The sequence below is a fragment of the Thalassophryne amazonica genome, chromosome 10 (genome assembly GCF_902500255.1).
Source record: "Thalassophryne amazonica chromosome 10, fThaAma1.1, whole genome shotgun sequence".
NCBI classification, from domain to species: domain Eukaryota; kingdom Metazoa; phylum Chordata; class Actinopteri; order Batrachoidiformes; family Batrachoididae; genus Thalassophryne; species Thalassophryne amazonica.
In genome coordinates, this window is record NC_047112.1 from 27,001,857 (window position 1) to 27,019,306 (window position 17,450).

Sequence of the window (17,450 nt, forward strand, 5' to 3'; positions counted from 1 at the left end):
TGCTGGAGGTTTCTTCCTGTTAAAAGGGAGTTTTTCCTTCCCACTGTAGCCAAGTGCTTGCTCACAGGGGGTCGTTTTGACCGTTGGGGTTTTACATAATTATTGTATGGCCTTGCCTTACAATATAAAGCGCCTTGGGGCAACTGTTTGTTGTGATTTGGCGCTATATAAAAAAAATTGATTGATTGATTGATTGATTGAAAGGTATCTTCATAGGACTGCTATATGTGAACTTACAAGAGACTGCAATTATAATTTACACGCTTTGTCACACCTTTAAAAATTCAAAATTATGCAGGTTTTTTTCATGATGATGTCATCAAATGACATGATTTAAAACCTTTGCTATCTTCCGGATACTCTCATCAAGCCCTTTAATTTGGTGTATTACACAACATGTTTCACCTAATTTAGGTGACCTTTGACCTCAAGCATAACCTTGAAGGTCAAGGTCAATCGCTTATCCCAAGTAACGGCTTATGGGCAAGGCCAATCACTGTGTCCACGCTAAATTTGGAGGCAAAATTTCAAAAATTGCTACCAGGAAAGTTGTTTTGTTGAATTTCGTGTTTGACCTTGCTGTGATCTTGATCTTAATCATTTTGTGTGCTGGAATGTACATTGCTCGGGCTGGTATATGTGAATTTGCAAGGGTCTGCGATGTAAACTGTGTGCTGCACAGCAAGTTAAAGGAAACCCTTAAAAATCCAAATTTTGCATGGGTGTTTTTGCATTATGACATCAAATGACATATATTCTGCATCCTCTCATCGAGCCCTTTAATTTGGTGTATTACATGACATGTTTTACTCTAATCTGAAGTTTAACCTAATGTAGGTGACCTTTGACCTCAAGCAAAACCCTGAAGGTCAAGGTCAATTGCTTATCCCAGGTAATGGCTTATGGGCAAAGCTTATCACTATATTCATACCAAATTTGGAGGCAAAAGTTCAAAAACTGTGACCAGGAAAGTTGTTTCGTTGAATTAAGTGTTTGATCTTGCTGTGACCCTGACCTTTGACCTTGAGCTTGATTCTTTTTGGTTCTGAAAGGTATCTTGCCATGGTGTGTCATGTGTGAAGTTACAAGAGTCTGTGATTTAAACTGTGTGCTGCAACGCGAGTTAAAGGTGAAAAATGCAATGATTACAAATAAATAAAATACATACTGACTAACATCTTGCAAAATTTTGTTTTGGCAAGGCTATAAAGAAATTACAATCTCACTTTTAAAGAAATCTGCATAGCTGTACTCCCCAGTACATATCTTAAAAGCTGGATAAAATATAATGTATTCATTCTTGTATATTGTAGAAGACTGAGCTGCTATTTTACGATTTTTAACTTATCAGTTCTGTCTTTTTTAAAATCTCTTATTCTGTGTATTTTAGCGACATCATGAATGTGCCTGAGATATTGTATGTCCATCTGTATCTATTCTAAACTATTATGTCATCACATAAAAATAATGATGCATTTTTGAAGGAGAAAAAGGGGGCACACATTCTACCTATTTGTATGTATACGTAAATATTTCACTGCTTTTCAGTGTTTAAAAATATTTCTAGTACTGTAGATAGAAAATATCCCACTTTTTTCAGACGTAGCACCGTCTGTAATGATTGTGTATGCCTACTACGTCCTACAGGGGGCAGTGTAGACTCATTTATGATGCCTCTGTAAAACTCGGAAAAACGGCTTTCTACATGGCTTGTGCAGAATTATACTTTGTAACATACTTGTGTTTTGCAGTTTTTCCCCCCTCCACATGCGGTCACAATTCCACCAAATAATCCAGGCGGTTTTCTCCTCTGTTTATTATTATTTTTGTAGTGGGACTGGCCGTCACTGTGGCTCGACGTGGCCGCGCTCGGCTGGCGTGTCCTGATTTGGAGTGACGGCTGTGAAGTCCTATGATTCCTGCTGCTGCTAAACATTTACGCACTGGCCGCTTTTCTAAAAACAAAACAAAGCAGTATCGATCACTGTACTTATACTGTAACCTGTTTGTGCTTTCGCTGGAAGTTGAGGACACTCCGCTTTCAAGATGTCTGTAGCGGGCTTGAAGAAACAGTTTTACAAAGCCAGCCAGGTTTGCAGAAAAAAAAAACTTTTTTTTCTTTTGGCTAAGCAAACTGCTAGCGCTAGCGGCTAGCTCAATTAGCATTATGAGCTAACGGATACGGTTTTAGCTAATGTTGCTAATGCGAGGCGTTAAAGTGAGGTGTGGTGCCAACAAGACTATAAAACGTCTTGTCAGCCTTCCAAAAGTAATTTCGTAGTTAGCAATAAATATCCGCTACTTGAAGTATTTTTGTTTTCTCTCATGTTGGCTCCTAACAATAATGATAAACATGTATGTTTACCGTCGAACATTTATTTAAAGTTACGTATATAAAAGTGCATGCGGTTATTTTTTCAGTTTGTGATTTGACTGTCGGTGAGGTAGTTCACACTCAGTACCAGCTGTGGTAAATATTTAACTAGCTTTGTTTACCAGTCAGGTCTCACATAGCCCCCCTCCCACCACCACCACCAAAAAAATAAAAATAAAAATAAATGCACCAATCTGAGCACATTGTAGGAAAACATCTGTGCGTGTTATTCCCTCCAAAATATTTTACAGAATTTGTTTGGGTGTGACAGTTTAGACTGAAGATTAGATTTTAGTGACTTTAAGGTAAAAAGCTCTGTTACTTTGTCGCTGTTTTCTCTTTGAGGCTGCTGCTCAAACTGGAAATGGCTTATCATAGGAAGATGAAAGTTCTTGTGATTTTTTGATTTAACATCTTAAAAATGTGAGGCAGTCTTGTTTTTAATTTTCATATAAAGGTCTGTTTTTTGTCTTGGGTGTAGGACAGTCATCAGATTTTTCTCGTTTTTCTTCCTGCTGATTCAAGCAGGAAGACATTTGGTTTCCTGACAGGAACAAACACAAACCCCTGCTGGTTTGAATGTGTGCAAAAGTAACCGTAAATTTCCTGGTGGGACTTTTGGTACTAACTATGGTAAAACTGTGAGTAATTAGAAACGTTTGAGGGAGATAAAGAGTAGTGTAGTGTATTAATGCAGTGACTGAAGAAATGGTGCAGAGGAGAGTGTGTTCCCTTTATTTGACTGCATTGCAGTTTATTTTCTTGCCAAAACTCCATGAGACTCAGTTGACATAGCTCAGGAAGTAATCTGTGGAATGGATGTCACAGCACACACATCCTTGTTTTTACTTTGTCACTTTCCCTGTTTTCTAGATAAGCCTGGTTTGTTAAAGTAAATTTGAAAACCAGAGTGGCTCAATGGCCACTCATTTCCATTACTGAGAATTAACATATCTTGCCATCAGACTGAGTTACTTTTTTCTGATTTTAAATGTTTCCATTTGCTAAAAATAACACTGGTCAACACAATTTTTCTTGCATGGAGTTTTCCGAGCGGATTTTTTCACATCACATTTTTGAAATATGAAAACATATTCCTTATATCAAGCATTGAAGCAAAAGCTGCAGTCTCACACACATTTTCAACACCACAAATTATGTTACGACTCTTGTTCACATTTCACGAACAAGGTTTGCTTTTGAGGCTGCTTTTGTGCATGATTAGTGGAGTCAAACTCGTGAGTGAATGAGCAACTTTTGTATAATCCATCAATACGGAACATGCAGATTGCAAAAAAAAAAAAAAAAAAACGTGATAGTGGAAATCTGGGCTCAGATTCAGCACCCCATATTTACCATAAATGAGTTCTCAAAGTGGTTAGCACCATTGCCTCACAGCGAGAAAGTCATGGGTTCGATTCCCACCTGTGGCCTTTCTGTGTGGAGTTTGCGCGGATTCTCTCCAGGTACTCCGGCTTCCTCCCACATCCAAAGGCACGCAGGTTAGGTGTATTGGTTACTTTAAAAATTGTCCGTAGGTGTGCGTGCGGGTGTGAATGTGTTTGGCTATATGTGGCTTTGCGACAGACTGGCGTCCTCTCTGGGGTGTACCCGTCTCATGCTCTGTCTGCTGGGATAGGCTCCAGCCCCCACAATCCTTAATTGGAGTAAGCAGTTGAAGATGAGTGAGTGAATTCTCAAAGTATATGCAAGAATTTTCTTTTTTCTTTTTTTTTTTTTTTCTTTTTTCTTGATCGGTGAACATAAGTGTGTACATAAAGAGAAGTCTGCAGTGGCCCTGAAGTGCAAAGCACAACAGCAAACCGCACAACACAACAGCAGAAGAGAAATGACAACATTAACCAAAATGGAAAAGGTAGGTACCTTCGGGCAACACGAATTGTTGCTGATTGGATGGTGGTCCGCCCTGTCTTGTGAACCGGAAAGTTTACGTTTTCAAAATATGAGCGCCGCTAGTGAAAACGTACGTGCTCTTAAACTTGAAGGTCGCATGTGAGTGTCATCACCGTCTTCTAGCCTTTTCCCACAATCACTGCAGAAGTTTGGCTTTTCCTCAGACTCTTTACCACAGTTTTGGCAATACATCGCAGCATGTTTGTTTGTTTCTGTTTGTCTGGCTCCTGAGTATACAGTCTTCCGGTTCACAGGACAGGACGGACCACCGTCCAATCAGCGACGATTCATATTGCCCGAAGTTACCTACCTTTTCCGTTTTGGTTAATGTTGTTGTCATTTCTCTTTTGCTGTTGTGTTGTGTGATTTGCTGTTGTGCTGTGCGATTTGCTGTTGTTTTGCACTTAAGGGCCACCATAATGGCCATGAGAATATTAACTGATTTTTTTTTCTTCCCCAAAACTTGTCATCTTTCAAAGCCATTATTGAATTAGAACTTGTTGAAATATCTGAGAAAATCCACAGACTGAGGTATATCATGAGAAATGGTTAGATAATGGCATTTTTGTTTGATGCTGCTTCAGGCACCAAGCTGAATTGAATTTAGAAATGTAGATGATGCATCATTGATTAAAACCACATTAATTGTTTAGTCCATATAGAATGTTGTACCTATCAAAATCTACAGATTTCCCTTCACATTGCTTGTTTTTGTTTCAAACTTGAAAGAAGCATGGTAAATGTTTTGCATTTTAGTTGGTGTTGCCTAATGTCTGCTTCACTGGAAAATCATTGTCTTCAGTAAGTCATTGCAGTGAATGATGAAATAGACCCACACGGACAGCCGGGCATTTACTGCGCACGCAGCCCGGAAGTCTCCCCCCTCTTTGGCTAGCAAAGGCAGAGCTGTTGAGAACAAATCTCATTCGTTGTTGTCACGTTGCTAACTGGATATGAAGTACATATTTTGCACTCTTTAAAAAGTGTACTCATAAATTAATTGGAATTTATTTATTTTAGGGCTGTCAAAGTTAATGCGATGACACATTAACGCAGATTCCTTTTAATGCCAATAATTTTTTGCATTAATGTGTGATTAATGCCAGCACCTTCTGTGACCCTTTTCCCGTGTCATATTTTGGGACATGAGGAAGCCATGCAGCAGTGATGATGTGGATCCCAAAGCAGTAACAACCCTCCTTGAGCTGAAATGCTTGATGAAGGCATTTTTTGATTGCTCTGTATCACATTTATTCAACTCATGTCCCTAAATAAGTGCATGTATTTTGTCTGGTTTGTTATAAACCCAGTGTCTGACAGGTTTTGCTCTGTTTCAGAAGCATGGAGTGGTAAGAGGTTGAAAGCTGGAATGGGCTCAGCTCACCACTATGAAATAAAACAAAACAAAACACATTGCTTCAAATACACACAAAGTCTGTTTCTTGTGATATTTCCTTCATCCTGGCCGATCAGCTAGGGATTTCTACATAAAGTTAACAAGTGTTTCTTCACTGTCATCTGTTTAACTCCTGTTTATACAAAGTACTAAAGCCTGGGGGCTACATCATTTCGCTAATAATATTGGCCAAAGTAAGCCTTCAATAACATATTGGTGTCAGTGTTGTTTTTGCTGATATGAAAACTTTATTTCATACAATAAGCAATGCAGACAAACAATTTCACCTATGGAAATGGTGCCATTACATAGTTTGTCCAGCAGCAGGCCTTCTGACGGCAGTGTTTACAATGTTGTCAAGCATGGCTGGGATCCAGTGTCACGACAAGATGTGCTACCCGTAGAGAGGAGCTCCACCGTGTGCATATGCACTCATGCGCGCTTCTCTCTACCCCAGACTTAACGCCTTCCCCCGTCGAGTTTACCTACCTCTCTTTACCGTGCAACTGCGCATATGCATCTCCCGTTCGAGCCAAACTCCCCGTCATCTAACGACAGTATTCTGCTTTAAAGACAACGTGTACATGCAAGTCTTTACTTTTTTAAATTGAAAAGACACATTGCTGTATTTTTATGTAAAGACAAAACTTATGTGGGTTTTTGTTTGGTGGGTGAGCTCAACTCGATGGGTGAGGTTGCGCGGTGGAGCCATCCAGTGCATGTGCAGTTTTAGGTTCCTGATTAAATCATATGAGCCAGGAACAAATTTCCATTTGAATTTTAAATGTGAAAAGGTGAGAAGATTTTTGAAAGTATGAGAGCCAAGAACAGCAGTTAAGCAGATGGATGAATGAATGATGGATTCAGTGAAAAAGGAGATGCATTTTAATGACCAAACTTGATATGCCCCAGTGGTGCCATGGTTTAAGAACACTTGTCAGCTTCCATATGATTGAAAACTACTCTTAATTGCTGTCACACCTTAACATAATATGAAGTACTTCATTCCCCTGTTCATATAGATATCTTTTGTCTTCCTGTATTTTGCTTCAGCAGTATGGTGCTACTTTGACCATTTTTATGCATCATAGTTGTCAGGATTTCATTCCTCCCTCCTTCCAACAAACACTTACAAATGAAATGCTGCATCTATTAAAAAAACAAACAAAAAACATGTCCCCCCAAACACACACACACACACACAAACCAGTCGTCTCAAACCTGCTCATAAAGAGCCAGCAGTCTGCACGTTTTCATTGTAGCCACAGAATCAATCTTGTGTAGGTTATTAACACTACTTTGAGTTTACGGGAGAAGTTGATCATCTGCTGATTTGGAGACTACTGGCCTAAACTGTAGGCTTCAAGTATGTTAAAGTTTGCTGAGTGGGAAAAGTAAGAGATTGAGTGTGAAAGTTGTGGTTTCCCTACCAACAGTTTTTCCAGCTAATTTTCATATGCTTAAGTTCATTGGAAATGTGACTATAAAACAGTCCTGTCAGTCACTTCTCCTTTTGTCTCTTGCTGTTAAAACTGGTATCTAGGCCCCTGTACGTATTTGGCAAACAGATGATTCCAACATTTTACAGTTTTACTTCACAAAACCAAACAAGACCACATCTCAATATTAATCACTTATTCGCATGCAGTTCTTGCCAAAACCAGAGTTCATAATATTTTTGTATTGTGAAAACCAGGAGAGTTAGATGGAGCCAAAGAAAAATCTTACAGATCACGTAGTTAGGACAAAGCTCACTGCTCAGATCAGCGGCGACATCGACAGCGGGCGATGTTCTTCTCTGACGCCTTGCTCTCACTGCCTCCGATGCGCTTACCGAGTCTGTGGGCTCGGTAAACACCGCAGCGGACCACTCACACCGCCCTCGTGTCTGCTGTGCAGCCGGCACCACCTCCCTGTCTACTGAATGGAGGTGCGGCCAACTTGGCAACAAGTCCAGAGACTAAGCTCGCTGTTTTGATGCGGAGCGGCCGGTGACACCTGTTGTCCGCAAGGACAGACTCGCGTCGCTTCATTCGCGTCCATCGCGTCGCGCTGCATGACATGCCAAAACGCATCCTTCCATAGGGATTACATGGCAACCTGTCACTGCTGTCGCTCACGTCACGCCCGGGGGGAACTCGGCATAAAACGTCATCCGCAGAAAATACACCTTCTTTGCAAACTGAATTGTTTCTCTGTCAGTTCAGTCATTCTTTTGTCATTTTTGTCAATCTTTTGTGAATCTTTTGACTTTCTCTTTCATCTGCTGACTTCTTGAGTTGACATTACATCAGAGTTTGAACAGTATTGTTGAATTCTGTGCAATAGTTACTAGATAAATGTAAAGGTATGTCTTTTTTAAGACAAATTATGCAAAAATGGTGGTTATTTTAACTTCACCTGGACGTTTTGCAGATGAATTTTCTCAAATGCCATCTAGATGGCGTGATGTTTTGTGTGTAAAACAAACAAAATCCTGTATCCCCACTGCAGTTCACGTTAAATGCTTTGTAGTGGTAGTTACTTTTAAATGACCCTCTTTTAGCCTTGTGACTGTTTTTATTACATAGGCAGTTTTAGCCAAGTATTCACTCACACACACACACACACGCGCGTGTAGGTATGTGTGTGTGTGTGTGTATTTTATATATATATATATATATATATATATATATATATATATATATATATATATAAAATACACACACGAGGTCTGTTTAGAAAAGTATCCAACCTTTTTATTTTTGTCAAACACCTGATGGATTTGAATCACGTGTGCTTGCATGAGCCAACCTTGAACCTTTGTGCGCATGCGTGATTTTTTTCACGCCTGTCGGTTGCGTCATTTGCTTGTAAGCAGCCTTTGTGTGAGGACATGTGCAGTGCGCTCGGCGGATTTTCATTTCAAGGAAAATGGCATAACGACTAGAGCTGCACGACTGCATCAAATTTTGCCACAAACTGGGCAATAGCCAGGTCGAAACCATTCGGATTATTCAGATGGCTTTCAGTGACGATCCTCTGGGCATCACACAGATTAAGGAGCGGTACAACCGGTTTAAAGACGGCCGCACAACGGTGGAGGGCATGCCGCGCTCCGATCGGCATCAACACGCTGAAACGACCGGATAATTTCCAAAGTGAATGCTGTGGTGATGTGGGACCGTCATGTGATTATCCGAGAAATTGCAGAAGAGGTGGACATCAGCACTTTTTCGGCACATTCCACTGTGAAAGATTTTGCCATGAAAAGAGTGGCGGCGAAATTCATCGGCACGAAGCTGATGGCGCAGCAACAGCGCCTCCGTGTTGAAGTCTCACAGGACATGTTGTAACATGCCCAGCTCGTCAACCATTCGGAAGATTCAGACGGCTTTCGGTGGCTTTTCAGTCGTGTGACTATCCGAGAAATTGTGGACAAGCTGGACATGTCAGGGCACCGTCGTGGTGAAGAGAGAGCTGAGTAGGGGGGCAAAGCTTTCGATTTACCGATCGATCTACGTTTTGATCCTCACCTGTGGTCATGAGATTTGGCTCATGACCGAAAGAATGAGATCGCAAGTACAAGCGGCCGAGGTGAGTTTCCTCCGCAGGGTGGCTGGGCGCTCCCTTAGAGATAGGGTGAGGAGTTCGGTCACTCGGGATTAGCTCGGAGTCGAGCCGCTGCTCCTCCATGTCGAAAGTAGTCAGTTGAGGTGGCTCGGGCATCATCTGCCCCCACGACCCGACTCCGGATAAAGTGGAAGAAAATGGATGGATGGAGATATATATAAAATTTATTTAAGTTTTAGAAGTGTTTATTTCTCGCTAGCTTTTACATATTATATGACAAAGAGGATATATTTAGACACAAACAAAATGAAATTTTGCAACTAGCTAAGAGACTGTGATGTCACCATGCCAACGTCCGTGAAATGCCTTGTAAATACGTTCAGAGGGGTTATCAGTTCCAAAAACAGCATTTTCAGTTTTAGAAGTGTTTGTTTTTATTTTACTTTTACATAATATATGAGAAACTTATATAAACACAAAAGGAAGCGATTTTGGAGAGACCACCCACTGACGCCATGGTGCAGCCCTGATTGGCTGTCACTCCCACCACTCAAAAACAAATCTGAACAAATTGAAACAGAATGTTACTATTTTAATCTCTTAAAATAGGTCAAGGTTAGCCATCTTTGAAGCTCTGTGTCCAAGAATGTTCCCTGTGAATTTGAAGGCTCTGGCAGTAATAGGACTGGACTTATGTTGAGCACAGACTGGTGGACGCAAAGCCTTTACAATACCGATGGCCGTATTTGATGGCCTCGGGTAAAAATGTGAATCGGCCCATCTCTACTCTGCAAACAAGTGTTATTGACGTTTTGTTTTTATTGTTTTCCTCAACTGATCATGATTGGAGTTTCTTAAATTCACTGAGGTAAATTTAGGCTTAGAACAATGTTATTACAGCAACAGATACTTCACTACAAACCTGTCACAACAATTGTAATTGCCTCTGCCAATGAAGTTGGGGAGGTTATTTTTTTCACGCATTTATTTGTTTGTGAACAACCTAGAACCTACCATTTTTCATGTGTCATTATGAAAGTTTTTACAGAGGATTCATATCCTGATAGGCAAGAACTGATTCAATTTTCAAACTGACCAAATGCACCCCCCCCCCCCCCCCCCCCAAAAAAAAAAAAAATTTGGTCCCCTTACCCTTCACTGCACGTGTCATTTCGTCATCTTGCTTCTGCTTAAAACGGTCTCGTTTCTGCTTAAAACTGACTTTAGAATGATTTAAGAGGTTTTTGTCATCTGATGGTTAATAATCACATTATTCCCTTTGATCGCTTTGGGTGTAGAGAGTCTGACTCAGAGAGTCAGACTCAGATGTGCTCTGATCGCTCCCCCGCCTTTTATGATGAAATAATGCTGAATTTATCTGGAAATGATTGTTGTACAATAGCTTCAGATATCTGTCGCTGAGATAGATGATGACTGGAGTGCAGTTTGAAGCAGAAACAAGGCGATAATCAGTGAATTGCTGCTGACGCTCTGAAATGACGCATGTGCAGTGAAGGCAAGGCGAACCGATTTTTAGTAGGGGAGAGTTCAGTTGGTGACACCAGATCTGATCGGGATTACAGATTTTGTGTGCAACTTAAAAAGTTGGTGGGGTGGGGGGTGGGGACAAACTTCAATTCAAGTGCATGAATTAAACACATTCCTGACATTTGATCACATCTAATTTAGCTTATGAAAAGCTACTTCTAACAGGATTTTGACCTTGAATTTTTTTTTTCCAAGTTAAAGTTTTGTGGAGTTTTCTGTGATGTAACTAGTCTCTAAAATACCTGTAAAAATCATGTTCACACTTTAAGGAATTTGGCAAAGATCTGCAAAAGAACTTTGCTGTGTGCTCACATAAAACAGATTTTCCACTTGATAAGACCCTTTTGTGTACTTATTGGTAAATATGGTTAGAGTTCACATAGAAATGCATATGCTTTCACTCAGCATGTTTAGTCAGTTTTGGTTGGTCATTTGGGTTGTTTAACTGTGAGCTGAAGTAAGTACGAGGTCTATCAGAAAAGTATCCTACCTTTTTATTTAAAAAAAAACTATATGGATTTGAATGACGTGCGATTACACCAATCATGCTTGAACCCTCGTCCGCATGTGTGAGTTTTTTCACGCGTGTCGGTGGCATCATTTCCCTGTGGGCAGGCCTTGAGTGAGATGTGGTCCCGCCCTCTCGGCTGAATTCCTTTGTTTCACACGCTTCTCGAGACGGTGCGCGTTGCTTTATCAACATTTTTTCTGGACCTGTGAGGAATATCCGAGTGGACACTATTCGAGAAATTAAGCTGGTTTTCGGTGAAAAGTTTAACGGCTGATGAGAGATTATGGGGTGTTTCTGTCGGTGTAAGGACTTCCCACGGAGCGCGACGTCGCGCAGCGCTTCCAGGCGCCGTCGTCCTGTTTTGACCTGAAAACATCCTAATTTAAGGCTTAATCCACCCAGGACATCGTGAGAGAACAGAGAAGATTCAGAAGAGGCCGGCATGAGGACTTTATGCGGACATTCCACTGTTTAAGGACATTTTTTAATGAAAGACGTGCTCGCAAATTCGCCGAGTCATCACGGAAACGACTCTGCGAATCTGTGTGCACCGCGACAGGAAAAACACCTCCGTGTTGAAAACCATTTGTAAAATTCAGGCGGCTTTTGATGGCTTTCAACAAGTGAGTAACTGAGAAATTGTTTAACAGCTTGGGCATGTTCCAACTTGCCCGTTAAGGTTTCCAAGGGAGGTGTTTTTCCTGTCGCGACCCCCCCGCGTTCGGGTCCGGCCCGACATGTGACTCTGCCTGCACGTTCTTTCATTACAAAATGTCAGTTAACAATGGAATGTCCGAATAAACTCCTCGTGCCGACTTCTTCTGAAAGTTCTCTGTTCTCTGACGACTTCCTGGGTCAACAGAGCCTGAAATGTGGAAGTTTTCAACTTGAAACGGCGAGACGCTGCCGCCTCGAAGCGCAGATCGCCATCAGGCGCCGTGGGCCGTCCTTACGGCGACACTGCCAGACCAAAATCTCTCATCAGCCGTTAAAATTTTTACCGAAAATCAGCTGAATTTATCGAATGGTGTCCACTCAGTTGTGCCTTACAGTTTTGAAAAAATTTTGATCAAACAAAGCAGCAGTCTCTGAGCCATTCCTAAACAATGAAAAAAATCGACGAGAGGGTGGGCGACTCCTCACTCAAAGACTGCCCACAGGCGAATGACGTAACCGACAGGCGTGAAAAAACTCTCGCATGCCCACGAGGGTTCAAGCATGTCTGATGTAATCACACGTGATTCAAATCCATATGGTTTTTGAAAAAAATAATAAGGTCGGATACTTTTCTAATAGACCTCGTATATTAAACAGCATTTCATCCAGGAAGGTGATTGCATAACACTGTTCATGTTGTGCATGCTTTGTGTAGTCACAGGGCTTTAGATTTCCTCTTATGTCATCGCTCTTCCTCTTAAAATGTGGTATGTAGTTTTTGTCAACTGAAACAACTGAAATTTTTGACCAACTGAAAAATAAATTTTCTCATTCATAGTACAAGTAATCTCAGGAGGTCAGTTAAAGACGGGGTCTGAGTACTAAATGTCAGTGTATCTATACATACAGTAGTGTTCAGAATAATAGTAGTGCTATGTGACTAAAAAGATCAATCCAGGTTTTGAGTATATTTCTTATTGTTACATGGGAAACAAGGTACCAGTAGATTCAGTAGATTCTCACAAATCCAACAAGACCAAGCATTCATGATATGCACACTCTTAAGGCTATGAAATTGGGCTATTAGTAAAAAAAAAAAAAAGTAGAAAAGGGGGTGTTCACAATAATAGTAGTGTGGCATTCAGTCAGTGAGTTCATCAATTTTGTGGAACAAACAGGTGTGAATCAGGTGTCCCCTATTTAAGGATGAAGCCAGCACCTGTTGAACATGCTTTTCTCTTTGAAAGCCTGAGGAAAATGGGACGTTCAAGATATTGTTCAGAAAAACAGTGTAGTTTGATTAAAAAGTTGATTGGAGAGGGGGAAACTTATACGCAGGTGCAAAAAATTATAGGCTGTTCATCTACAATGATCTCCAATGCTTTAAAATGGACAAAAAAAAAAAACAGATGTGTGGAAGAAAACGGAAAACAACCATCAAAATGGATAGAACAATAACCAGATTGGCAAAGGCTCACCCATTGATCAGCTCCAGGATGATCAAAGACAGTCTGGAGTTACCTGTAACTGCTGTGACAGTTAGAAGATGCCTGTGTGAAGCTAATTTATTTGCAAGAATCCCCCGCAAAGTCCCTCTGTTAAATAAAAGACATGTGCAGAAGAGGTTACAATTTGCCAAAGAACACATCAACTGGCCTAAAGAGAAATGGAGGAATATTTTGTGGACTGGTGAGAGTAAAATTGTTCTTTTTGAGTCCAAGGGCCGCAGACAGTTTGTGAGACGACCCCCAAACTCTGAATTCAAGCCACAGTTCACAGTGAAGCATGGTGGTGCAAGCATCATGATATGGGCATGTTTCTCCTACTATGGTGTTGGGCCTATATATCGCATACCAGGTATCATGGATCAGTTTGGATATGTCAAAATACTTGAAGAGGTCATGTTGCCTTATACTGAAGAGGACATGCCCTTGAAATGGGTGTTTCAACAAGACAATGACCCCAAGCACACTAGTAAACGAGCAAAATCTTGGTTCCAAGCTGACAAAATTAATGTTTTGGAGTGACCTGCCCAATCCCCGGGCCTAAATCCAATTGAGAACTTGGATGACATCAAAAAAGCTGGTTCTGAAGCAAAACCAAGAAATGTGAATGAATTGTGTAATGTTGTTAAAGAATCTTGGAGTGGAATAATAACTGAAAGTAGTGCTGGGCGATATGACCAAAAATGTATATCACGGTGTTTTTCTAAATTATGTCGGTTTCACGGTATTTGACAGTATTTTTTCTTTTCAAGCACAACTGGGTGTTTGCCTTATTTTCTAATGATTTAGAGAATAATTACTGCAATAAAATGGCTTGGAATGGCGTATTTTACTGTTATGAGGAGTGAATATTGTAGAAAAATGAATGTCCACACTAGTATTAATGAAGAGGAATCAGAATGCTTGATTGTTGTAGTCAAAATACAGACCTTTTTATTATGCAAGTTTTCCAACTTAAACATCTTTTGAAAACAATGTAAACTATGTAAACTATATGACTCATGTAACTCCAAAGTAAACTTAGTAACTCCAGAGTAACTGAAGTTAACTTCTTTATTCCCTGAACATTCAGTAAGGAATCATCCATAAATAAATAAATAACATAAACAGAAAAGGTGTGCAGCTTGCTTTAACTTTACCTGCAGACGAGGAGGACGAAGCTCGTAGTTTACATTCCTGATATTCCAGGACATGTTTGCAGCTGAGGTGGTGGAGTAAATTGCTTGTGTTTCCTCCTCCTGTTACAACGTTAGCGTGACAGCATTTGCATAGTATTGTAGTTTGGTCGACGTCGGACTTTTTAAACCCAAAGTACTTCCAAACAACGGACACAGCTCCTCGTTTCGCTACAAGTTCTTCTGTTTCAGTTTCTCGTTCTGGTTGTTCAGTTTCAGAACTTTCCCCCTGTTTTGCCATTATGCTCACCGCTAAACATCAGTTCACTCTACACGGGCTATACTCATGCTGCTTGTTTGGTGCAACCGCTAAACTGTCCCCACTCAAACAATGCCCTGCGGGCACGGCGTTCCGCCGCTCTGCGCAACACACTCACCGGTATGGAGGTATTTCTAAAATTCATATAGAAAAAAAAAAAACACCGGTATTCGGTATGAACCGGTATACCGCCCAGCACTAACTGAAAGGTGCCACAAGTTGGTTGACTCCATGCCTTGCAGATGTGAAGAAATCATGAAAAACTGTGGTTATACAACTAAATACTAGTTTAGTGATTCACAGGATTGCTAAAATAGCAGTTTGACATTTCACATAGCACTACTATTATACTGAACACTACTGTACCTGTCTGAAAGAAATGTCAGTCAACTGCATATTATGTTACATTCTGTACGAGTGTGAATCTATTCATTTGACACCAGCTTGGCCTTGTCACTGCTGTAATTACAACCCTTTGAGCAGTATTTCATCAATTTATCCACTCTTCTTTAGATGGTGAGTGAGAAAGTTGGAGGTGCAGAAGGGACGAAACTAGATGATGACTTCAGAGACTTGGAGCGGGTAAGAACTTTCAGATGGTTAAGTAAGTAAGTAAGCTTTATTTATATAGCTCTTTTCGCAGACCAAGGTCACAAAGTGCTTCACATGATATAAATAGACAATAAAAACCAGCACATACAAATATAAAAACAGGAAAATAATTGAAACTAATATGCCAGTTTGAAAAAATGTATCTTTAGTTGCTGTCTAAAAGCATCCACAGAATCCAGTGAGCGAAGGGAACAGGGAAGCTCATTCCAGAGGCGAGGTGCCACAGCTTTAAAGGATCTGTCCCCTCTAGTTTTTAAACGAATTCGGGGAACCATCAGCAGGTTCTGATTGGAAGACCTCAAACTCCTGCTTGAAATACAATGTTGGATCAGGTCCTTAATGTATTCCGGTGTCTGCCCATGTAGAGCTCTAAAGGTCAGCACAAGGATTTTGTAATTTATCCTGTAAAAAACAGGGAGCCAATGTAAAGACTTGAGGACAGGAGTAATATGCATTCTCCTGTGGGCGCGGGTAAGAAGTCGTGCAGCAGAATTTTGCACTACCTGCAGGGCAAGCTCTTTCTTATTGAGGCATGTAAAGAGACTGTTGCGAAGAAACAAATGCGTGTACAATCATCTCTAGCTCATTAAAAGCCACCATTTTGCGTAATTTGGAAATGTTACGAATTTGGAAAAAACAGTTCTTAACGAGCTGCCTAGTGTGATGTTCAAAGACATCCCTCCATCTGAAATGACACCCAGGTTACGCAGGCTGCCTTTAATCGAGCCTCTCAGATTACCAAGGTGATTCTTAATGACAGACATAGTACTATCTGGAGCTACAGTCAATGTCTCAGTCTTATTAGAATTCAACTGCAGGCTGTTTTCAGTAATTCTGTAATTTTAGTGAGACAACTGAGAGAACAAATTTTCTAGGCTTCAGTTGTCTTAAAAGAACAGTATAGCTGCAAGTCATCGGCATACAAATGGTAGAACACATCACAGAACTGCTGGATCAACTTACCAAGAGGAAGGATATACAGCAGGAACAAAATCGGACCCAGGACTGAGCCCTACGGCACACCCCACAAAAGATCAGCAGATTCAGACATCACATTGTTCACAGAAACACTAAAAGTTCTACCAACCAAGTAAGAGCTAAACCACTCTAATACAGAACCCGACATGCCAGGGTAATAATGCAACATGTTTTTTTATTAGTCTAACATGCAGTTTTGCATAACTGTTCTGCATATGTTTAGCTAATTTAAAGCTTTACATGGTTCTTCATAAGCTAAACAAATTCTTGTTCCATCAGTGCCAGATTACACACAAATCAGTTACAACAGTTAGCAACAAGACTTCCTAAATCACATGCAAACAAAAGGCCTATTTTACATCTGCCTACCTGAACAACCACAGACATCTCACTATGCAAATATTATAATTGAACCTACTGTATTTTGTGGAGCACAAGTCACATTTTGTTTTTTCTCTGACTAGTTTGGGAGGTCCTGCGACTTGCGCTCCGATGTAACTTATATACAGGAAAATCACATTCTTTATTAATAATTGTAATGACCATTTTTGTATGAGACTTGCTCATAAATCGAAGCATTAAACTAAATTCTAACAATAAATGGTCAAATCAATTTATATAGCGCCAAATCACAACAAACAGTTGCCCCAAGGCGCTTTATATTGTAAGGCAAAAGCCATACAATAATTACAGAAAAACGCCAACGGTCAAAACAACCCCCTATGAGCAAGCACTTGGCGACAGTGGGAAGGAAAAACTCCCTTTTAACAGGAAGAAACCTCCAGCAGAACCAGGCTCAGGGAGGGGCAGTCTTCTGCTGGGGCTGGTTGGGGCTGAGGGGAGAGAATCAGGAAAAAGACATGCTGTGGAAGAGAGCAGAGATCAGTCACTAATGATTAAATGCCGAGTGGTGCATACAGAGCAAAAAGAGAAAGAAACACTCAGTGCATCATGGGAACCCCCCAGCAG

General features: G+C 40.7%; 1 protein-coding gene across 1 annotated transcript in view; it reads left to right on the forward strand.

Moving 5' to 3' along the window:
- The first annotated feature begins 1,828 nt into the window (after positions 1–1,828).
- The window catches only part of sh3gl1b (SH3-domain GRB2-like 1b), a 37,646-nt gene continuing 22,024 nt past the window's right edge, over positions 1,829–17,450 (forward strand). Inside the window, exons 1-2 of the mRNA XM_034179617.1 lie at positions 1,829–2,091; positions 15,405–15,473. Of these exons, the coding sequence (XP_034035508.1) occupies positions 2,047–2,091; positions 15,405–15,473 (114 nt within the window). The 5' untranslated portion in view covers positions 1,829–2,046. The remainder of the gene's footprint in view (positions 2,092–15,404; positions 15,474–17,450) is intronic.